Source organism: Sinocyclocheilus rhinocerous, unplaced genomic scaffold (assembly GCF_001515625.1).
Source record: "Sinocyclocheilus rhinocerous isolate Xijiao unplaced genomic scaffold, SAMN03320098_v1.1 scaffold1268, whole genome shotgun sequence".
Taxonomy (NCBI): Eukaryota; Metazoa; Chordata; class Actinopteri; order Cypriniformes; family Cyprinidae; genus Sinocyclocheilus; species Sinocyclocheilus rhinocerous.
Genome location: NW_015664016.1, coordinates 1821626 through 1845846, shown reverse-complemented (window position 1 = coordinate 1845846; position 24221 = coordinate 1821626). Strand labels below are relative to the sequence as shown.

Here is a 24221-nt window from a genome sequence, read left to right as displayed (position 1 = left end):
TACGTTCATGCACTTGAGCAGAGCACAGCAAACTGACATCTATGTGTTAAATCTACACGTTAATTTAACTTTATTTACTGCAGACTTATGTTGACATTACCATAGTAAGACTGTGCTTCAGAAGGAAACATAGAAGTTCAAGACACAGATTCGGTAGAATAAACACAGGATGCACTTATAATAACCAAATAAGACATAACACAGGAGGTCATGGTTTTATAACAAAAAGAAAATGAATTCAAAATCATGATTACAATAACTGTTAAGATTATTAACAAGAGATATGCCTGAGCAAATGATATTAAAATCATATGACATTCTCGTTCTAGTACCAGTTTCATCTTAAAAACTTCCCATTATACACTGGAGGCCTGGTTTAGAGGAAAACAAATCCTGGTTAGCATAGTTACCAATTCATTTCTATGTGGAAAATGACATTTAATAGAATAACCGAGATTTGCCTCTTTGCTGACTTTATCTATGTATCTATAACTATATCTATATCTGTAATTCCTCAATATACATGTATTGCTTTCCTGTACCATCTTTCCATAAGTCCATCCAAGCCAATCACAGGAAAATGCTACGTCCAGGCTACAGATGATTATGTCCATTATTATATCTTAAGTACCATGATGGTCATTCACTTTTCCAATGAATAAAAGACAAAACTCTGTCAACCAAGTATTAAGATTTCGATTTAAGACTCTAAAAATGAAGTCTCTTCACATGAGGTTCAGTTGATGGCAGTAAACAGTGGGCTACTTGAGTCAAAAACTGGCCAAAGTGGTTTGCTGTGCCTTCCAGGGGCCGGACGTCCCCTTTAGGACCCGACAGACTGGCTTCATCCGTGACAGCGTGACCCAGCAAAGGCCTACGTATGAGGATATCTCAGCATTAAAGATCACGGAGGCTACAGAGAAGAAGAAACGGAGAAGAAAACGAGTCGTCCCGTCCTGCTATGAGCTCGGGGACAGCCAGTGTTTGAGCTCATCCATGCCCCTCTGCACCCGTCCGATGTAGAAGTCCATGTTATGGGAGAAGTCTGTGCACACACTGGATTGGGCGTCTCCGAAAGTGCAGTAGAGCGCAGTCCCGCCCACACTGATCACCACAGTAGCCAAGCACAACAAGAGGAGGAGCAGCCAGGAGTCTCCGCCCACCTCATCTGCATATTGCATATAAGCAAATAAGTGTAGAATCAGAACATGGTCAGTTTGAATACTGCAAAAATTAGTTTTTAGAAAACTATAACAGTTCTTACCGTGGTCCAGGCCCTCGTCAGGCTCGTGGAAACGGACTTTGCGTATAGAGACGGGTTTAGGGGCGGCAGGGACAGAGCTGTTGGCTCCTTCCAGAGAGACTCTTCTCTTCAAGATCGACACAAGACCAGCAGCTGGAGTGATCTGAAAGACAGAGGACTAGTTATTGAGAAAGATTCCTGGATTCACAGGCTCATAGTGTCTCCAAAAAATTAGGAAGTGTTCTGCACTAACATACTCTACCCACTAGATGTCACTATGAGCTGAGTGGGCAGGAAATGTACCTTTTTTTTTTTTTTTTGGCTGCCTGGATGTAGGGTTCAATATGTAAAATACAGCATTTTATGATGTACTAAAATAACTAAAATAAAACTGAAATAAAAATGTATAAAAACTATACAGCCAAAAAATATAAATATAAAAAAAATGAACAAAATAATGTTTTTACTTTAAAAAAAAAAAAACTGCATTAAAACGTAACAAACATTTTAGAGACATTTAATTTCAAGCTGTACTCTCTTTACATACAAAAATATTCAGAATCATCGTTCATTATTTAAATATTCTGAATGGAATTCGGAGTCATTCTTAATGGAATAAAATCAATTCTAATACTAAATAAGTGCTGCTGTTAAAAAAAAAAAAAAGTACATTATACATGTTCTTTACTATTCAGCAAAGAGCTGGAATCCATTTGCCCAGCACTTCTGCTGAATTGGGTTTACCCCTCTTCATAAATTATGTACATGAGAATGAAAGTATTGGAGACGGTCAGGAAAGAGAGTCCGTCATGTTACATCACCAGCCACCGAGGAATGGAAAAGGTCACAGAGAGGTCAAACTGCTAAAGACCAATCAGCACTGAGAATGAGTGGACATTCTGAAGAGCTGCCCTCTGACCAATCAATACTGAATCCCATGAATAAATCTGAATATATAATGACGTGAGCGAGGCTGCATAGTGTCGTTATTGTTCACTTAAACTAGAAGTAAAACAATTAAAAATATATTTGAATTGAAATAAGCTGAAATAAAATATCAATCAATTTAAAACTTACAAATTAGAAATGGAAAAAATGAAATAAAATGTGTAAGCTGAAGTACCAAATATACTAAAACAAATAAAATTAAAAAATTTAATCGAATATATATATATATATATATATATATATATAAATGTATAAAATAAATAAAATTTACAAAAGCACATAAAATTACTAAAAGGTAAACTAAAATAAAAAAATTAAAAAAAGCTAGAGAGTCACTAAGTGAGCAATAAAGGAAAGAAAAATAAAAAATACATGTAATTAATAGAGGAATTACTTTACATCGACACCATTAGTTTGTGATCTTATTGAATTCTCATTTGTAAAAGAGTAGCAGGATTGTTTTTCACTAAAACCCTTGCTGTCCACTTATTTCACCCTGAGAGCTTCCATATTTGGTAAGATCTGTCCCAATAAAAACACATTTTCAAGCACTGCAATTATAGTTCTCTATTTTTGCTTCATCATAGCAGTTACATTTGTCAGGACAGACTGAAGCCAAACATTTTTTTCCCCCCAAAACCTGTAGAATGACTCAATTCCACAAAGACTTTAAAAAGCAGGAGAGCAGACCTCACTGTACCACTAAACACTGTATTAAATGTCCAAAATAAAACTATTAAAGCAATAAGGCACATGAGGATGTGTTTTTACCATGGTAAAGGGTGTTGCTCATCTCTAATGTTCTATGTAGATCTCTAATCAGACTTTAGTGACAGAACTATCCGTTTCATTAAAAGGATTAAATACATTGATATAACATAAAGTAGAGGTTAACTATACTTTACCACTTAACTATAGGCTTAGATGTTAAATTCAAATGTTTTGCTTTAAATCTCTCATAAAAACTCCTTTTAGGAAGTACAAAGCGCATAAGCAGCGCGACAAATTAATAGGACTAATAACAGATGCATTAATCACTTGAGTAAATGACACTTGAATAATTAGACTTCAAAACACACCACAATGTGGTGAGCCCATCACGAAGTGGACCATTAACAGTAAAGCAATCAACATAACACATGCTTATCATCGCTAATGAAAGTTTCCAGCTCTGCTGACGCTCCTATACAGAAAAACATCACGTTTGATGAGTGCGGACATAATGTCAGTCGGGTAATGTTTGCTCTCTCTGTTCAGTTTTTCTTTGTTTTGTTTTTTTCATAAGAAAATGATTCCATTCAGTAAAGACATATAATCAATCAAAAGTGACATTTACATTGTCACAAACAAAACAAATAAATGCTGTTCTTTTGAGCTTTTAATTCAAGAATTATGAGGGAAAATGTATCATGGTTTCCACAAAAATATTAAGCAGCACAACTGTTTTCAACATTAATAATAAGAAATGTTTCTTGAGCAGCAAATCAAGGATCATGTGATGCTTAAAACTGCAGTAATGATGCTGAAAATTCAGCTTTGACCACTGGAATGAACTACATTTTATTATGTAATAAAATAGAAAACAGTTACAACAATATTGTAATATTATTTCACAATATGACTCTTTTTACTTTAGTTTTGATCAAATAAATGCAGCCTTGGTGAGACTTATTTCAAAAACGTTTAAAAAAAATCTCACAGGCTAAACTTTTGACTATGCTTAAATATGCTTGAACATCTTAACTGATCTCAACAGTGCTGATGGTATATCATTCTCTGGTAGTGCTGTGTACTTGTTCTGGGCATTAAGTCGACTACAAATGAACCGATAAATAATGAGTATTGCATGTTATAATACAAACACGTTTTGAATTTGGTTTTCCAGGTTAGTAGGTTTTGTCTGGTTAAAAAGCATCAAAATCGGGTACTGAGCACAACTTGGTTTGCAAGCACACCATGTTTCCGCAGTATGTTGTCGACCTTTCCAAGTAAAGTGAATGCTCAGACAAATGTTCAAAAGTCAAACCATTTTAACTAACTCAACAGATTTGACAATTGACGGTGCAGGCTGAAGGTCATAATCCACATGTATGCTGATAAACGGCATCACTGTTGAGTCACAACTCTATTCTGGCACACAAAAAAAACGATACTTTGAGAAATGTCTTGTTTTTTGCCAATACAATTAAAGTCAATGGGGCCACAACATTCTTCAAAATATCCTCTTTTGTCTTCCACACAATAAAGAGAGTCATACAGGTTTCATAAAAAAAAAGTATTTTTAATTTTATTTAATTAAAAAATTTTTTTAGGGTGAACTATGCCTTTAACAGCTGCAGCTAGAAAGTTTTTTTTGAACGATATTAATACTTCTTTTCTGCAAAGATGCATTAAATTAATATAAACAGAGTAATGACATTTATAATGTCACAAAATATTTCTATTTCAAATAAATACATAATGCTTTTGAACTTTCTATTTATCAGAGTTCTGAAAAAAATGTATCACTGTTCCACAAAAATATTAAGCAGCACAACATTGATAATAATAAGAAGAAATGTTTCTTGAGCAGCAGATGAGCATATTAGAATGATTTCTGAAGGATCATGTGACACTGAAGACTGGAGTAATGATGCTGATAATTCAGCTTTGCATTACAGGAATAAATTACATTTTAAAATGTATTCAAATATAAAAGTTATTTTAAACTGTAACAATGTTACACAATTACAAAATGTAGCCTTGGTGAGCATAAGAGACTTTTTTTTTTTTAATCTTGCCGACCTCAATATTTTGAATGGTAGTTTTATATTGAGAGCACTTAACTTACACAAGATGCTGGCTATACACTAGTTCTGAAATCAAGATCCCCCCGCCAAGAATTGGCACATCACATGTTTGGGAACAGGGCACAAAAGCGTTTAAGACACAGGATATTGGCTTCATGAAAGCCTGTATTGTGCTGGCAGAGATCAGAGGTCCAGATTCCATTGTTGATTGTTTCATTGAGGGGTGGAAGTGTCATTATGACATCATCACACACGTCTGCCTGTTACGTTTTCATTCAGCTCTGACATTCAGGGGAAAGGTCACCCTTCAGGTCACCCAGCTCTCCCAATCACTGCTAAGATTCTGACATCTATTATTTATGCTCTTATCAGACGCCTTCTTACCTCAGTAACTTACAAGAAATAAAAGAGGTAATTACCAAGCCGGGACCTGAGATCACACAAGCTGAGCTTAAAAAAAAAAACCAAGCACACCAAGAAAATAATACAAAAATACATCACGCTTCTATGCTCACCAATGATGAGTTCTAGGTTCATTACAAGTTAAAGGGATAGTTCACCCAAAAAATTATTTCTGTCATCACTTCTGTCCGTTCTTTCTTCTGTGGAACATAAAAGATGCGTCTATAAAATGGAAGTCATTGGTTTAGTTACCAACATTCTTCAAAATATTTTCTTTTATGTTCTGCAGAAAACAACTCGTACAGGTTTGGAATAACATGAGGGTGAGTAAATGATTTTGAATGAGTGAACTATCACTTTAAGAACCATTGAGACATGCTGTCGATTATCACAGACCATTCTGACTCCCACAGTTTTGTAAACTTAAAAAAAAAAAAATGTCTAGATGGGACATAAATATGGCTATTTTGCAATTATATGAATCTATTATTAATATAATTATCTTATGTTAAATAAAATCATGAAATTGTATTAATTGTATTACTAAAACAAAAAATGTGATGCTTGAACTTCTTTAAAGTATTTTTGCACAATTCAAATAAATTGTCTTATTTTAAGATATTATAAGGGTGCTTTCACACCTGGCCTGTTGTTTCGGAACCTGGCGCGTTTCCCCCTTTAGCTCGGTTCGTTTGGGCATATGTGAACACGGCAATCGCGTGAATGTCTGTGGGTGAGCACGTCTTCGCCATTCAAAAAAAAAGCTGCACTTTTTCATTTTATAATGCCGTCTTATTGCTCTTCTTCCTAGTAGGTGCATTTTAAAAATGTTTTCCCGATGAATCCTGGACTCCTGCTAAAAATGATAAATTAATATAAGGACAGCTACAAAAAAAAAACAAAAAAAAATAAGCCCGAGATGACATCACTGGATGCTATCATAGTTCCACAACAAAGCACTTTAAAGGGTGAGATATGCTATTTTTTCTGTGTTAATTAATACAATTTCCCTTATCCCAACTTACAATACAGACATTCAAGTCATTTATAGGTTGTTGATGCTAGTGGCACAGAGTCACACTTTCCCTTTAAAATATCTCTCAAATTTGCATACTACTCACAATATATGCAGAATATTAAGTGTTACCGCTCTAAGTGCTTAAGGGCCTGATTAGAAAGACCTTTTAAAATTGATCTGATTAGAAATCAAACTAATTCTCAAAACAAAGCCATGCCAAGCACAAAACAACAAGTAAGCCTCTTTGTCATTTGAACTAAATTGAGAGAAGATCTGTCACTCACCTCTTCCACCTGTATGCGTTTGGCCATGTCATCCAGCATGGACACATGCATAATATCCAGCGACTCCACCCCGTTCCCGTTCTCCTCTAGCTCCAACTCTGCTGTTTTCTCGGGAACTTCCTGCTCCAGAGGCAGCTGATCTGCTCCTCCTTCCTCCAGCTTCAAAGCCTCCTCTACCTCCCCTCCATCTTCCTGCTTAATGTGTGGGACAGACTCCACCACATCCTGCCCCGTATCCACAGTGTCCCCCGTTCCCTCCATCACCGGCTGGGCCTCCACGTCGCCTGGTAGAGCGGTGTCCATTGGTGAGTGGGGCTCTGGTGTTGCATCCCTGTGGGAAGCTGCCATGCTTGCGCTCTCCTCTTCTGCTCCTGCATCCTCACAGGCTGGAGAGGAGGAGCTGTCCGTCACAGCCGGGGAGGAGGAGGAGGGGTCATGCTGCTGTTCGCTCTGGTGGGATTGTGGGGCGGTGCTGCTACAATCTTCATGCTGGATGACTTCCTGTTGTGCCTCAGATGTACTCTGATCCTCCATAACCTTCCCTGTTTTAGATTGAGAGAGAAGACGGTTTATATGAAACTAATGAACCATTCTTGGGAGTCAAAGGTTTGAAATGGAATACTAGCATACTGCAAAAGGCTTTTTGTTAAACATGAAACATTTATAACAAAACATTTAACAATACTGTCACTTTACTATATTTACTTCAGCAAGCAGCATCACGTTATCATCTTACAAATTTACGGTTATTTATCATTTTTATTAATTAAATATTTTTGAATTAAATTAAGGTTGACAAATTAATACAATTGTAAGGTACTTTTAATGATATAAATAAGTGTACAAATGTCTCAAATCAGGAAAATAAAATATTATTTTATTACAAATATTTAATTTTAATACAAAATACATTTGATTTTAGGTTTAATATTTGCAATAATTATTGTTAATATTAATTGTGAATACTGTAAAAATATTTTTGTTTAATATATATTTTTCATTTGAATAAAACAATAAAACGTAAATTTTTATAATAAATAAATGGCCATAACATTAAAATAATTGCTTATATATATATATATATATATATAAAATTATAAAAATATTCTTTCTCCGTAATTGCCAAAAAAAACAAAAATGTTATCTTTAGAATTACTTTCTGATCAATTAAAACGCATCAGACAATCCAGAAACCACAGTTCAAGCCAATGTCTAACAGAGGGCATGATATTATGATGAACTTTTGGATCAGAATTCTGCATGAACAAGCAGTATGAGTGAATGCAATCAATCTCTAACTTGTGTGTCTGGGAGGGTACCGGCGCAGGGCAAAATGCACCTGCTGCAGGAGTCCCGGCCAAGCAGAAAGCCTGCTCAGCGCACTCCAGAGCAGGTGGCTGGGCAGAGGCTGTGCGTGTGTGTGTGTGTGTGGTGCTGTCATGCCTGGTATGTAAAAGTGAAACCGGGTCAGGGAACTCAATGCGAGTAACGCGGTGTTCAGGTAACATACCCCAGCAGCACATCAGCTGCGAGAGCCGGTGAGAAAGAGAGTCTCATCAATAAGGCATGATCTGGAGGGACAGGAGGGAACTCTAACTCTGTCTGTGTGTGTGTGTGTGTGTACTTGAAGAAGGGGACATGGGGTTTGCCTCGTCCACAGATGATGCAAGAATCTTTCTAGGTGACTAGGTGTACACAACTAATATTAAAAGATCAAATTAAAACTGATCCTATTTACGTACATGATCAATGTTAAGTAGTTTTATTTGCCATAATTCAATGCGAATTTACTTTTTATAACCAACTGAAACAACTTTCTGTTGAGGTAACCACAGTGAGACCAACAATATTTATTAATATCACAGCTTAATTGTTGTTAACTGATATTTTGCCTTATGTTTTCTCTCAAAATAGTATTTAAAAAAAAATTTTTTTTTTATTGTGTATATATATTTGGGGAAGAAAATGTATATTAAAAATATATATTATTAACTGATGGTTTCATTCAATCAAATCTGTTGATTTTTTAAAAAGCCTTTTTCCAAAAGGTACATCTGGAAAAAGGGGGGGTCGTCTTATAATCAGGGTCGTCTTATATTCGGGCCAATACGGTATGTATGTATGCATGCACATACCTTTTGAAAAATCTAAATCTTAATACCTATTTTGTGCGAAAACTGTACGTGATGGAAAGTTTTTAGAAAAAATATATAAAAATGTAAATATTACACATATATATATACAAAAGCACTCAAATGTCAAAAGTTTCAATGACTAAAAGTTTTCAAAAGTTATCATTTAACTTAGGAGTGGTAAAAGTTGAAAGGATTAAGCATAAAATAATATCTACAGAATTATGAATCATATGAAAATTGGCTGAGAATTGAACGTAGTTGTAACCTGGCTCAGAGGAAAATAGGAATTATGTCTTTTGTGGCAGTTTTTCTGGTGATTATGGGTATAATATAAGACGACTCTTATATTATATTTTGTGAGGAACTGTTACATTCTCGAGCAAAACAGGGACTATTTTTGGAATCAGCACTCCAAAATTAGTAAGAAACAAGTATTGGATTTCCTTCAGTAAATATGATGCAGGGTGGTGTAATTTCACACTGAATAAATACATACATAAATACAGACATCATATTATGGTAATTACTCTGATGGTAGGGAGATTTTTTATTTATTTTTATTATTAATAAAATAATAAATATATCTAGTACACAAAGTATCAAATCCAAGATGATGTGTTTTCCTAGTTGATGGTCTATTTTAGGTGGTCTGGCCTGTCATTGGAGAAATAAACTCACCTGAGCTGCATGAAAGCTCTTGCGTGTTGAGGTTTTGCTCTCCTCCCTGTGTTTCTCTGATCACGCTGTTCCTTTGCACTTTGGACAGCTCGCACTATGAACGCACGCAGACAACACTGACATTCACCCTCTGGTCTTTAAACATGGATTTCTTTATTTCTTATTACAGTTACATACATATAGACATGTTGTTCCAAAAGCCGTCTTACCTTCTCAACGCTCCATGCAGGTCTGAAAAAAAATGAGAAACAGTGAAGTGTCAGTCAAAATCATCTTAAGAAGCTGTTGTATCTGTATTTTTTTTCCTTGCTCCATCTCTCTCGTAGCAGGACAACGTGCATAAAAGGGGATGCAAATCTAAGGTCGCTCTGCTCAGCAGGAATCTAATATTAGCGCGGCACATTTCCCATACTGAAACTCTAGCGCTTGTCTCAAATTGCTGAAAGCACAGCAACGGGCCATATGCTTAAACCATTTCAGGACTGCAAACTGCAGCCAGAGCGCAGAAATGAGACACAAACGAGCTAAATTTAGGAGGAGAAAGAGAGATGCTCAGGTGTGGCTGGCTGCCGGTGAAAGTGTCTGGCCCGGAGGAACGGGACAGAAAGACACAGCTTTTACCCCATACTTAAATTGTGTAGTGGCTCGAAAGGTTAAACATTTACTTGTACTCCATTTACAGCACTGCTAACATATTTTTACAGAGATCAAGCTCTGTAGGACATCTGATCTAGGAAAATATGCATTATAAAAGAGTGGAGAAAAATACTTAGAAACATTTTTAGGGAAGCAAAAAAATTTATAAAATAAAAAATCATGGACCCAATCTGTGTGGCTGAAGTAATGTAGTGTGGAACAAAATAAAATGTATAAATTATAAATAAAATAAAAAAATATTGTTGACCTGACCTGTGTGGCTGATCTATTGTAGGATGCAATAAAATAATGATTTAAAAAACTAAATTAAGAATAAAATAAAAAATTGTGGCTGATCTATTGTAGAGAGCAATAAAATCAAATAATGAATAAAAACAAAGTAAAAAAAAAAGAAAAAAGTTGACGATCTGTGTGGCTGAACTAATAAAGTGTGCAATGAAAAAAATAAAAATACAATAAATAAATAAATAAATAAAAAACATAACACAACATAACATAATAATAATAAAAATAATAATTATATAGTTGCCCTGATCTGTGTGGCTGATCTATTGTAGAGAGCAAAAAAACAAACAAAAGTTGGCTTGTGTTGATCTGTGTGGCTGACCTAAAGTGTGCAATGAAAAAAATACAAATGCAAACAAACAAGCAAATAAATAAATAATAAAAAAACAAAATAAAATATTGTTGACCTGATCTGTGTGGCTGAACTAATGTAGCATGCAATAAAAAAATTACACACAATAAAATTATATAGATATTTTTGACCTAATATGTGTGGCTAACCTATTGTAAAGTGCAATAAAATAAAATAATTTCTGCATAAAAAGGTTGAATTAAAAATTAAATTAAATAAAATAGTGTTGACCTGATCTGTGTAGCTTAACTAATGAAGCATGCAATCAAATTAAAAAAATAAATAAATATACAAAAAGTTGACCTGATCTGTGTGGCAGAATTAATATAGCGTTCATGTGCAGTGTGCACTCACTGTCTGTGCGTTCTGCAGATGTGTCTCAGTTTCTCCAGGTGTTCGGCATCCAGATCAGTGTCTCTGTCTTCTGGACCGTCCTGATACTGGCCAACCAAACTCCGTCTCCTCTCTGATCACAGAAAGACGAGGTTAAAAGGTGTTCTGTCAAGAACCAGCTCTGGGTAACGGTTTACCAGAATCCACTTACCCCACTGCTGCTGTAGGGCGGCGAGGTTAGACAGCAGACGTTCGTGATAGAGTCTCTCTAACTGTATGAACATGACTGCTCTCTCATCTGGAAAATACTCTGGTTAAGGAAAATCTACAGGAAGCGGGAAACCCCAAAGCACCAATGCACTTTACAACACCGAAACTAAATAATTCCACAGTGAAATACTGTCATATAAGACAATAACTGGCTGCAGTAATGCACTGAATGTAATACAATAAACAGCATTATATCCATAAACATTGCAAGCATCCCCGATTCAGTTACAATAACAAAGGCAATGGGGTATAAAATAGGAGTTATAATGGAACAAGCGTCAAAGGCTGTTCAAACACACCATTACACAGTTCCTCTGTATTATTATATAATTGAAAAAAAAAACAACAACAATAATATTAAGGATACAGTCCTCCTCACGCATATATGACTCTGCAATCTGTAAAGAAGAGAGTTTAGCATGGAGTTATTATGCATTACATTACACAATGAAAAGCATCATTAGGTAACACTGTAAAATAACTCGTGTTTTACATTATATAAAACAGGTCATTCATTAAAGTACATTTTAAAAGTGATTTATGTATCATATGAATCTATACAGATCTGTTAAGCATTCTATAATGATTGTTAATGACTTAATGGCAGTTATTATAAAGTGTTACCCATAAATATACAGATGATGCACTTAAAACATGCTGCATAAGGGCTTAATGTAATTTCACAATGTTTTATACCTGATAAACTAGTCAGTTCACCTTTGACAGCATTTATTCTACTACACCTGCATGTATAGGCCTATTATTGTTATCCGAAGTGCAAGCAAAGACTCGTTCCCATTGAGTAAAACTCTTGACATCAGCTCTCTTCAGACATCTTGCAGGGTAAAGTTGAAGTGAAGAGGCAGGATGAAAATCACTACAGCATGTATTCCTCTGAGTGCAGTCAACTCGGTACAACATGAGAGATTCCTCACCGAGTGGGCGGCAGTAACACATTCGGACCTTTCTTTCTGTTTTTTTAATCTGTCTCTTTCTCACTCTCCTTCATTCCTCATCCATTTTCATAAGGCTGCTCACGACTATGAGATCTACATAAATTAGGCACTAATTCTTTGTTTTTCTAGTATTTTTTCCAGCACTGATATTCAAAAACATTGTTTTTCTTCTTCGTTCTCTACAAATTTCTGAAATCAGTTCAGTCCAAACCACTTAAAGGAACACTCCACTATTTTTGAAAATAGGCTCATTTTCCAACTCCCCTAGAGTTAAACAGTTGAGTTTTACCGTTTTCGAATCCATTCAGCCGATCTCCGGGTCTGGCGGTAGCACTTTTAGCTGTAGCTTAGCATAGATAATTGAATCTGATTAGACCGTTAGCATCTCGCTAGCTGGGGACTATTTTCAGGCGCTGCGTAATATCATTGCGCAACTTTTCATTTTCCGTCGGTCTTAGTACATGATGTAACTACAGAAGAGTCAAGTTTTAAATAGGAAAAATATAGAAACTCTTTGGTCATTTTTGAGCGAGATGCTAACGGTCTAAAGAGTTTCGATATTTTTCCTATTTAAAACTTGACTCTTCTGTAGTTACATCGTGTACTAAGACTGTAATAATCAAGGAACTTTGCTGCTGCACCCATAGTACGGCAGAAAAGTTCCTTGATTATTATGCCGGAATGAGAGATGCTAACGGTCTAATCAGATTCAATGATCTATGCTAAGCTACAGCTAAAAGTGCTACCGCCAGACCCGAAGATCGGCTGAATGGATTTGAAAACGGTAGAACTCAACTGTTTAACTCTAGGGGAGTTGGAAAATGAATGATCAAAAATAGTGGAGTGTTCCTTTAACTTACAGACTCCATTTTAAACTTTTTTTGTTCGTGAGTAAGCTTGTGTTAGTATGTTGTCAGATGTTGATAACATTGACTGATAGCAGCACATGATGTATCTGATAGGAAACAGAATAAAATTACTGAAATAAGTTGAAATACTGTAATTAAAAATAAAATTTAAAATAAAATAAAACATTTAAACTAAAAAAAAATACTAATAAAAATTACAAAAGCACAACAAAATGGCTAAAACTTAAAGTAAAATTAAAATGAAAACTGAAAATATAAAATTAAATCCAATTAAAAATATTAACAATTTATCAGTATCTAAACAATACTAAAATAATACTACACACACACACACACACACACACATTATTCAAATCTTCTATCTATATGTATGTTATGCAAGCCTGTTTTCACTACAGGAAAAAAATAAATAAAGGTAATTGCAATTTTTTCTCTCTCTCAATTCTGACTTGTAGTTGTGCAATTCTGAGATTATATTTCACAATTTTTCCCCTCTGAATTTTGTTTACATCTCAAATTTGTTGTTTTTTCCCCTTTCTTTTTTCTGCCATGGAATAAAAATAAAAAAGATAGTTTATATCTCACAATTCTCAATTTTCTTCTCAGAATTGCGAATTAACATCTTTTTTTAATTCTGATTTTGTCAAAGAATTGCGAAACAAAGTTAGAAGTGTGAGATTGAAATGCATCATTAAAAATCCTGTCTACTGGCATAGTTCAAATACAGCCTAAACAGCCATATAAACATTACAGATCCTATGTTAACATAATTATGAATCATATGACTATTTCTGACCCACTTTTGCAGCTTACTTTCAATAAATGGTCTGGGTGAGCTGAGGAAGGGGCTTTGTTGCTCATGTTTGAGTATACACAGTGCACTTAAAAAGTGAAAAGAAAATCCAGTTATCCAATTTGTTGCCTTTAAAACCTCTTTTAAGAACAAAATCCACAGGGGGATAAATGAGAGCAGTTCCAGCAGTGTCGTCTTGTAGCTTCACATAAATCTCTCATCAGGATGAAACTAAACCAGCTGAGCAAAGATGTTCTTGTAAAACATGTTGAATAAGGTCAAGCTCAAATAAACATTTAATAGAGCTTGACCATTTAAGGTGCCGGTTATTCTGCTTCCTATCAGACTCATCATGTACCGCTATCAGTCAATGTTATCAGCACAGGCCAGCAGCAACAACAGACTAACACGAGCTTATTCATGAACAATGTGGAACAGCACAGGAAAATTCATCTCATGTTCTGGCACATACACAATAGCGAGGCAGACTGAAGTAATAAGAGGTTTACACCATCTACTGGCAATGAACAGATGCCCACAAAAACTGACAATCAATATATCAAGTTGCTAGGTCACACATCATTTTCAAAATGTATTTTTGTCAAATGTAAATTGCAGAAAGACATTTTTCATTGTTTTGTTAGCTAAAGATAAAAGTGCACTACGCATTAAATATAAGTATACATAAAAGTGTTAGGGTACGCATTAAATTAAATCAGTATATTAGAACGATTTTTGAAGGATCATGTGACACTGAAAACTGGAGTAGTGATGCTGAAAATTCAGCTTTGCATCACAGAAATAAATTACATTTTAAAATATACTCAAATAGAAAACAGTCCATTTAAATTGTAATAATTTCATAATATTACTGTTTTTACTGTATTTTTGAGTTTTAGTTTGAAAGTCTATTAGTAACAGACAAGCGTTTGCTAATGAATGATGAGAGATTTAGTTGTTCATCTCTCACATTTCCTTGTTAAGAACGTTTAATTTAACACCTCATTTAGTCATTTCGAGCAGAGACACACACACACACACACACACACACACACACACACACAGAGGAGATGACGTAGAACAGGAGTACGAGACCTGATGGAGGCACTGTGGCAGAAGAGGGTGTTCTCCCTGCTTCCCCAGCTCCTGCAGAGACGCCACCAGGGAGCGAGCGAAGCCCTGGGGTGATCCAGCATCGCCGTGAGGCGTCCCTTCAGGACTCACAAGCCCCTCTGACACTGAAAAGACAAATATCACATCCTCTTTGAAAAGTGTTGACACTGACACTAACTGTATGCTATTTTAGCATAATTATTATTACCAATAGACTTCTTATGTTACTGTATGTACTATGTAATTCAGTGTTATTTTAGTGCCGTTTATACACTTTTTTTTTGTTTAATATTCTGAATATCTTTACTTTTTTATATTTTCAGTTTTCATTTTAATTTTAAGTTAATTTTTAATAATTGTGTGTGTGTGTTTTAAACCATATTACTGTTTACGTTTAATTATTTATTTATTTATTTTTAACTTCAGTTTAAGTTTTAGTTTTTATTTATTTCCATACGTATTTTCTTTCTTTCTTTCTCTCTTTCTCTCTTTTAGTGCTTCAACTGATTTCATTTAGTTTCCAAGGAACACTTCTAATTTTTGTTTAGTTTATCTATCTAATATTTGATCATATTTCAGTTTATTTCAATTAACAAAAATGTTTTGAATAGTCTTGGTTAACGGTAATAACCCTGATGTGGTTTTCCAAGACACATCTAGCATATAGGTGTCTAAATGCTCCAAAAAATTGAATTGAGATGTTACACCCAGTGTTTGTATATCAACACAGACATATCTCGCTCTAGAGGTTGGCCCTTATTATTCACGCCCCTCAAACCTGTCTGAAAGTTGCACGACAACAATGGGATGCAGTCACTCGCTCTACAGCAGAAACAGAAACAAAAGTCTAGCACTATTACTTAGGGTGTCTGAATCCTCACAGACAATAGAAACGCTTCTCCACCCTCAGCCTGATCAATCGAATGACAAATAAATTCAGGATGACACCGTTTGGACTGGGTTGTGCCACAAAAAAACATTCAATGTCCAAGGAACATTCAATATTAGTCATTTTTATTTTTATATATATAAATGATACTGAAAGAATCAGATTTTATATTATTAGTATAAAAATCTGATGCATTCTAGCACACCACTGCTAACTATGACAGAAAAAAAATCGTCTTGATTTGCATAGAAAGCCACCAAGCATAATTTCTTTACATATTTCTGACTTTAGGGGAAGGAACAAATAGTTGTGCTCAAGGACTAATTCTCAGAATATCTTGTAACATTTCAGTGGCATGAATTTCACAAACTTCGGCAAATGACAAGCTCCTCCTCAGAAATTCTCTTTAGAATTTAACTGAAAAAACCTGCACAGTGGAACTGCTAGATGAGCTAGTGATTTGCTTTTGTGCAAGAACCGTGGCAGTGCATTCACACACATGCACTGACACATGACTCATGGGATTGAACTTGGGTTGACTGCTTCCAGGTCAACATGTGGAGAATTTCACACTGTGAAGGTCGGGAACTGATTAACTGATTCTGCCTTAATGTACTGTAGGATCTGTTTTTTATTTATTCATTTGTTTAGTCTTGGCACTTCCAAACAAACAGAATTTCACTGTATGAAAGCTAAATAAATTATGTATGGAAAGCTAAATAAATGCTGTAATGTGACAGTTTAGCTGTCAGGAATGAATAGATTCACACTTTGGGTTGGGTACCACATTTTGATTCTGTGTTATTTTAGTATTATTTATATACTATTATAATATTAATATTTGTAATTATTTTTTTTGTTTTTATATTCTAAATTTTCATTTAATTTTAGTTCAGATTTTAGTAATTTCGTTTTTTTGTCATTTTTAATTATTTCTATTTAGCTGTAATCTATTTTTATTTCAGTTTTGGCTTTAGTAATTTTAGTACTTCAACTTATTTTTTTATTTTATTTCATTTCTAATTTCTGAAATTATATAAAGCTGAAATAAATCTTAAAAGAAAACCATTTTTCCCTAATTAATCTATTTAAGGCTCATTTTCCAACTACCCTAGAGTTTTACCGTTTTCGAATCCATTCAGCCGATCTCCGGGTCTGGCGGTAGCACTTTTAGCTTAGCTTAGCATAGATCATTGAATCTGATTAGACCGTTAGCATTTCGCTCAAAAATGACCAAAGTTTAAAACTTGAATCTTCTGTAGTTACATCGTGTACTGAGACCGATGGAAAATGAAAAGTTACGATTTTCTAGGCCGATATGGCTAGGAACTATACATATTATTATTATATATTACTATATATATATATTACTATATATTACGCAGCGCCTGAAAATAGTCCCAGCTAGGTAACTTCCAATAAGCCTATTTTCAGGCGCTGCGTAATATCATTGCGCCTGCTGCAGTTTTAAATAGGAAAAATATAGAAACTCTTTGGTCTTTTTTGAGCGAGATGCTAACGGTCTAATCAGATTCAATGATCTATGCTAAGCTAAGCTAAAAGTGCTACCGTCAGACCCGGAGATCGGCTGAATGGATTCGAAAACGGTAAAACTGAACTGTTTAACTCTAGGGGAGTTGGAAAATGAGCCTATTTTCAAAAATAGTGGAGTGTTCCTTTAAGTTTAGCACTTAATATTTCTTTATTTCAATTACAATTAAAAAAAAATAGTTTAAGGGGTTGTTTACATTACACTGTTTTCGACTAAAGATGAAAAACTTTTATGGGTTTTGGCTGTTCATTTACATGACAACAGCATTTTGGAGGCCTGAAAATTCAAACTTCTAAAAATGGGTTTCAAAGTGCAAGTTTTTGAAAACGATACTGTTATCATCTCTGTGTAAACTACAAAAACTGTGATTTTTTTGTAAAAATTGCATAATACAGAATTTTTAGTTGTTTTTGTGGGTCTGTGTGAATGGGGAACATTTTGACAATGTTGTTGTTTGTCCATGAAATTTTTAAGTAAAAACTAAAGCTAAATCTATGCTAATGCTTCAGGTTGTTTCTCAAACCGTGGTCTGGAACTCAGTTTGACATTGTCTGTTACCTGTGGGGCTGGGGCTGGGTGTTGGTGAGTCTCGGATGTGTCCATCCAGCTCTGGAGAGTAGGCTCCACTGTTACTATCCACCTCTTCCTCCTCCACATCTTCTTCGTCCTCCACCTTGGAGCTGTCATAATCTTCGTCATCACCGTTGTTGTTAGTGTTATCCTGTCGGAGGGGCCTCTGTCCACCACGGGGCCCCTGTTCGACCTCCTCCGCTTCCTCCACTAGTCGGTTCTGGTTCTCGTCCGGGCTGCGGCTGGAGTCAGAGTCATTTTGGAGGTCAGGGTCAGTTACTCCTCCCCGCCTCACTGGGCCGTCGCTCTGCCACTGTCCGTCATCCATGAGGTCCCGCTGACCGAGAGCATGAAGATCCACTCGAACCCCTGCAGGCCTCGCAGCCACTCAACGACGCTGGAGAACAAATCAGTGGGACACTTTAATGGTCGTGATCCATCATGAAAAGTAAAGAGCTCGCTGGCCTTTAAGAGAACTGACTCATAGTTTACCCATAATTCCACTTCAGGCTGGCTGAGAGCAATGCATGAATCAAAACACTTGAGATTTGTCTGTTTTGTTTTGCATTTGTTTTTAGCTGTATTAATCAGAGGCCAAATGCAAAATAGATTTTAGCTAATGTTTTTGTTCAGCTGTATAGTTCTGGTATAATTTCACATGATATCATTAGAGAATCTTTCAAAAAGGATTTAAAATGTAAAAAAACTGGTTTCAGTAACGATCATAAATATAAATGTATATGCTAAATATTATATTTAAAAGGAATATATTTTAAAATTTCTAATATACATTGTAAAAATTAAATATTTTTGTAATAAATTTAATAAATTATACATTATATCACCAACCTGCTGTCCTGTGTCCCTTTAGTCAGCTGTAATATACGGAGTTAGGAAATGCTCTTAAGTCTATATTCTCTCTCTGTCTCTCTCTCTCTCTCTCTCTCTCTCTCACACACTCACTCACTCACTCACTCACACACTCACACACTCACACACTCACACACACACACACTGATTGTTTGGTTCCCCTGAATACTGAATTCATACTCCATGGAGATTTTCCATAATAGTCCCCACTGGGTTGTTATAGAAGAAAAAGCATCATGCTTATTACCATACCGTCTCATGACAGAGCTTACGCAATATCATACAGCATCTTACAGATCTTAAAGCAGACTGGCTGTTTGTTTTTCATCTGCTCGGGGATTCTGGAGCTGCAGACTGAATGAATGAATGAATGAATGAAAAAACGCTTATAGGTCACTGCGTACGATGATAACGCTTAAGGCAGTTCAGTGTGCATTAAGTGAACAAACTAAGCTGAATCCAGTGTTGTTATTGTCAACTAAAACTGTAAAATATAATTTCTGTTAAAAAGCTGAAAGCCGAAATAAAAAAAATACTAGGTGTAAAAAAATGTAAAAACTTAAACAAAAATGTAAAAACAAAATGTTGGCAACTAACTGAAATAAAACAAATGTAAGCTGAAGTTCTACAAGATAAATAGAAATATGTACAAAAACACAAAAACTAATAAAAATGATAAAAGCGCAAGACAAAATTACTAAAACAATCTAAAACCTAAATGAAAACTGAATAATAAAATACTATACTCAAAAATTGGTATAGGACTTCTTTTGAAACTTTTCACTCAAAAAGTACTAGTACATTTTACAAATAATTACAAAAAAACAAAACGCAAGTAACACTAAATTAAACATGCAATTTTGAAATAGAATGACTGCAATAGTATTTTTTTTCTTTTTTTTTTGTAAAACGTACTCCAAAAATCTTAATTCGCAACTTTTTATTTCAAAATACATAAATAATACTAAAATAACACTGGCTAATTATATAATCCACTAAAATACTCAAATAATCCCTCAGATATGGACAGCACTGTCAATTGGTGTTCATTGTTTTGAGCTCAGAGTTTGGAGAATTAAAGATTTCAAGTTATATGGAATTGGCTGATAAATAATGTAAGTAAATTACAATTCTAAAGTCACTTCAATTTCAGTTTTCTTTCTGCTTTTTAACAACCTTTTCCTTTCCAAATATAGATCAAAGACAGAAAATAAAGGAAATGTTATGAGCTGGCCACAAACTAATGTAATGTAACTACTGCAATATGAGTCAGTCATAAATAATATTAGTCCCTTTTTAGAAGTACACTAATATATAGACGACTTACAAGCTAACAGACATGGACTAAAAGCCATAAACATAGTACCATTTTATTAGCTGACATTCTTTTTATTTGTATTTTGTTTTTAATTAATAATAAAAAAAATTATTTACTTTTTAGTGTAGTATTTTCATTTATTTTGCATCTTTTATGATTATTTTAAAATCCTTTTTATGTAAAGCACTTTGAATTACTATTGTGTATAAAATGTGATATAGCCTATAATTAAACTTGCCATGTCTTGCATATATACATTAGAAATGCCACTATGTTGCAATTTACAAAATAAATGAAGTGAACCAATTAATCATCATTTACCAGGGCACTGCAGACAGAAAGAACTTGGCTGTTTGTGAAGAGGACCTGATCCTGATGTTATTTGGCTCTAGAAGTGCGGACTGACTCACAGCGGACCCCAGGCGTTCATTCGCTTTTCTGACAACACAGTGACTCAGTGAGCCGAGGACCATCGGATCTGTGCCTGCGGTGTGACCACCTACACACATCCAGACCACATCAACGACAAGGGCCAGGTAAACCGCTTCACACATGTGGGCTTTCTATCAATTCTGAGTGACTAAAAGTGATAACAACTAGCCATTGTCTCGGGTTTGTGACTGCTTTCATTTCAAAATCCAAATGCAAAAAAGCTCATCAGAAGATTTTTATGTTAATAGTTGAGACTTTAAAGGGCACAGCCACAATAACATGAGGTCAGCCACATTATGGCAAGCAGAAATGTGGGTCTGTGAGCTGCCATGCTCCTTCATCCGCTTTCTTTTAAGAGAGAGCTCATTAATAATCAAAGACAGCTGCACTGACTCTCTCATTAGCTCCTTTAACAACATTACAGCCTGAGGGGTGAATGAGAGAGAGAGAGAGAGAGATGAGAAATAGGTTTATTCATCCTGAAAAACAAGCATGATTGGAGTAGCTAGACACAAATGTGTCCCGTACGCACACAGCGTTCTTCAAAACCATCTGTGAAATTAACATCAATCCTCTATTCTGACTTAAAACTGAACGTTTAAACTGAAGTAATACTGAAACTTCTTTCTAAATGTTGTAGAATACCTTTTTTTTTATATATATATATATATATATATTCAATCTGTATTTAAATATTTCTACATTTTTCAGTTATAGTCATAGCGCCACCAGCTGGCAGCAGGAAGTTTGGCGCATATAAATGACTTTGACATATTCCTCTTATATTTACCACTTTAAATGCATATTGCCCACTCTTTGCTCTTTTCCAAAAGCCACCGGGTGGCGGTGAGCCCGGGTGCGAGGGCCCTTTCATCGCTGCTTGCAGCTTTAATTTCTATTTGGATTCTAATTGGTCAGTCTTGGCAATAGAGTGCAGCACTTAAGCTCCGGACTTAAAAATAAAAAATTCATTTTCTCCATAAGGGAATTGATTTTGAACGATAATTTATAAATCTTTAAAGACAGACCTATTGTGAGCTATGAGGTTGTTAATCGATGGAATATGCTTTTGTTGAAGCCATCAGTCTGCATTATTTCAACTAATTTTATTTACTTTCTTATTTCAACTTTTTTTAAATTAATGTTTGGTGAAAACTACATTACCCATGAATCTGCAGAGAAACATCCACCAATCAAGAGAATCACGACACGTAAATCACGCCAAAAGAACGTTTTAGGGCCTACCCACTCACATGGAGCAATGTTTATGACATACATATTTGTATGCATACCATGCATATTTTGCATTAAAAATTTCATTTTGATTATGTCATTCGCAATGTTTCATGGGATTGTAGTTCTTTTCCTCATCAATTTAAAGCCATTAAGTACACATTGTACCTTTTGTTTTTAGTCTGACTTTCAAATACGTTTTTTTTTGTGCTTCAAATGTTAATGTTTGTAATGCTGTGATTTACCTCGTGCGTGGTTAGTTTGGTTCAAGGTTTATAACTCTTAAACTTGTTTTTAAAAATCCTATGGAAAAATCCTACGGAACCAACGATATGGAAAAAAGTGGCCGGGACTGTTGCATTCTACACTCTTATAAAAAAAGATACAAAAGCTGTTAACCGGGTACACCTTTATACCTTATTTTCCCCTATAGAGTGCATATTAGTATCTTAAAAGTACTTATCATTACCTAGAGTGTACATATTTGTGTCTAAATGGTACATTTTAGTAACTTAACTTAAACTTTTTTCTGTTTAGGACTGCTGTCATTATTACAAAACAAACTCCTGTCATGGTGTTCAGGATCATGTTGCATCACCTTGAAATGGTTTATTGTATGATAATGGCCAAGCGACTCTATATTATAGCTTATTATGTAATAATAATTGATGATAATACCAGAAAAGTCCAGGCTAGCAAAACTAAACTCAAAATATGACCTTTGGGAGGGGTTGTGACCTCTATGGTGAGTCAATACACTGAAATGACATTCCTTTCCTAGCCTAATCATGATCTATTTCCCTGTATATGAAGCACAAAGCAAGTTATTTAACAGATAAACAACATTTGCATATGCATATCTCACGCTCAGCGAAGCAAAACAAAATCATTCTGTTTTGACACATGACCACTTGAAATAATTCTTTAAACTTAAGGACACCATTCGCTTTTAAAGATTATTTTCTATCACAACATTATGCTTATAAACTAAGAGAGACCAACACAGGCCGTTCTGCAGCTGGATAAACAGATGTTGATATTATGTAATACAGTGTGTCAATCATCGTATATAAGCTATACACACACACACACGATTCTACGTGCATCAAAACATCAGTCACATTTATATATAAAAGCAGGGTTAAAGCTCTATGAGAGCCGCTTTCATCATTTCTCACATCACATTGGTCTAAACTGCTATCAGAAGTGTTATTTATCACATCAGGTGCGGATAGAGCTGTCATTAATTCAATCGCTAACATGCATAGCATCTTAAGTGAATCAAACATTTATTGCAACGAACTGCACGTTTCATTTTGCCTTTTAAACGCGGATATTATCTTTCATGAATAATGTATTCAAAATAAGAGGCAGCACTTACAGATCGATAGGGCAAGTGGTTAAATGCGGATGAACCAGGCAACCGCGCTCTTTACTGTCGGCTGATGTGTGTTTGTGTTTCTGCTTCTGCTGCACGTCTGCGCAGCTCTTCCTGTCACTCATCCGGGTTCTTCAGCCGTCTGCGCAGCTCCTCCCTCCCGCCACTATCCGGGTACTTCAGCTCAAGGCGCATGAATATTAAGTGTATCGTGCGGGAACCTTAACGTAAAATAATTAGTTTATATACATATCTATGTAATTAATATTCAAGAACCAGGCCTTCGCTATAGTAGGATTTTGCGCCGCTCCACCCGCCACTCTTCCGTGTACGTCAGCGGGAACATGTATATTTACATCTATACATATCTATGAACGGGAAGGTGTTTAATTAGGTCATGCTGATGTTGCTTGGTAACCGTCCCAACTCGTAACATAATTAATATTCATAAACCAAGTCTTATCATAGCAGGATTTGTAAATTTGTAGGGGGATCATTGATTATATAGTACTCTACGCCACCTTGTGGATGATATTATACGTACATACATAATATACATTTCATAACATAAAAATTAGTGAAAAAATAATGAAACCAAAAACCTAGGAATAAAAAGGTTAACAGGAAAGAAAATAATTGGGGAAAAGTAAGCAAAATTCTGAACTAAATTAAATTTATTGAATCAGTTGCATCTGTTTTAGCAAGTCATTTATTGTCCTATTATTACATTTCTTTCTTTCTACAGGTTTGGTTCTTCATAATATTCTGATAGATAGATTATTTCAAAACCAAGCAATTCTTACATTTATGTAGTCATTTATTTGTTGTTTATTAAAAATTCATATATTTAAATA

General features: G+C 35.0%; 1 protein-coding gene across 2 annotated transcripts; it reads right to left on the bottom strand.

Moving 5' to 3' along the window:
* Positions 1 to 447: 447 nt before the first annotated feature.
* Positions 448 to 23467, bottom strand: LOC107729270 (consortin-like). 2 transcript variants are annotated; one of them, XM_016539727.1, is made up of 12 exons: positions 23371 to 23467; positions 20646 to 20823; positions 18125 to 18533; positions 15108 to 15250; positions 11762 to 11792; positions 11336 to 11422; positions 11146 to 11257; positions 9707 to 9728; positions 9498 to 9591; positions 6685 to 7226; positions 1265 to 1406; positions 448 to 1168 (listed from the first exon to the last, which is right to left on the bottom strand). In XM_016539727.1, exons 3-12 carry the CDS (start codon positions 18462 to 18464, stop codon positions 960 to 962), a joined length of 1722 nt encoding a protein of 573 aa, XP_016395213.1. In that variant the 5' UTR covers positions 18465 to 18533; positions 20646 to 20823; positions 23371 to 23467; the 3' UTR covers positions 448 to 959. The 2 variants fall into 2 exon arrangements, with proteins under 2 accessions (XP_016395213.1, XP_016395212.1); XM_016539726.1 differs by lacking the exon at positions 20646 to 20823.
* Positions 23468 to 24221: the final 754 nt, after the last annotated feature.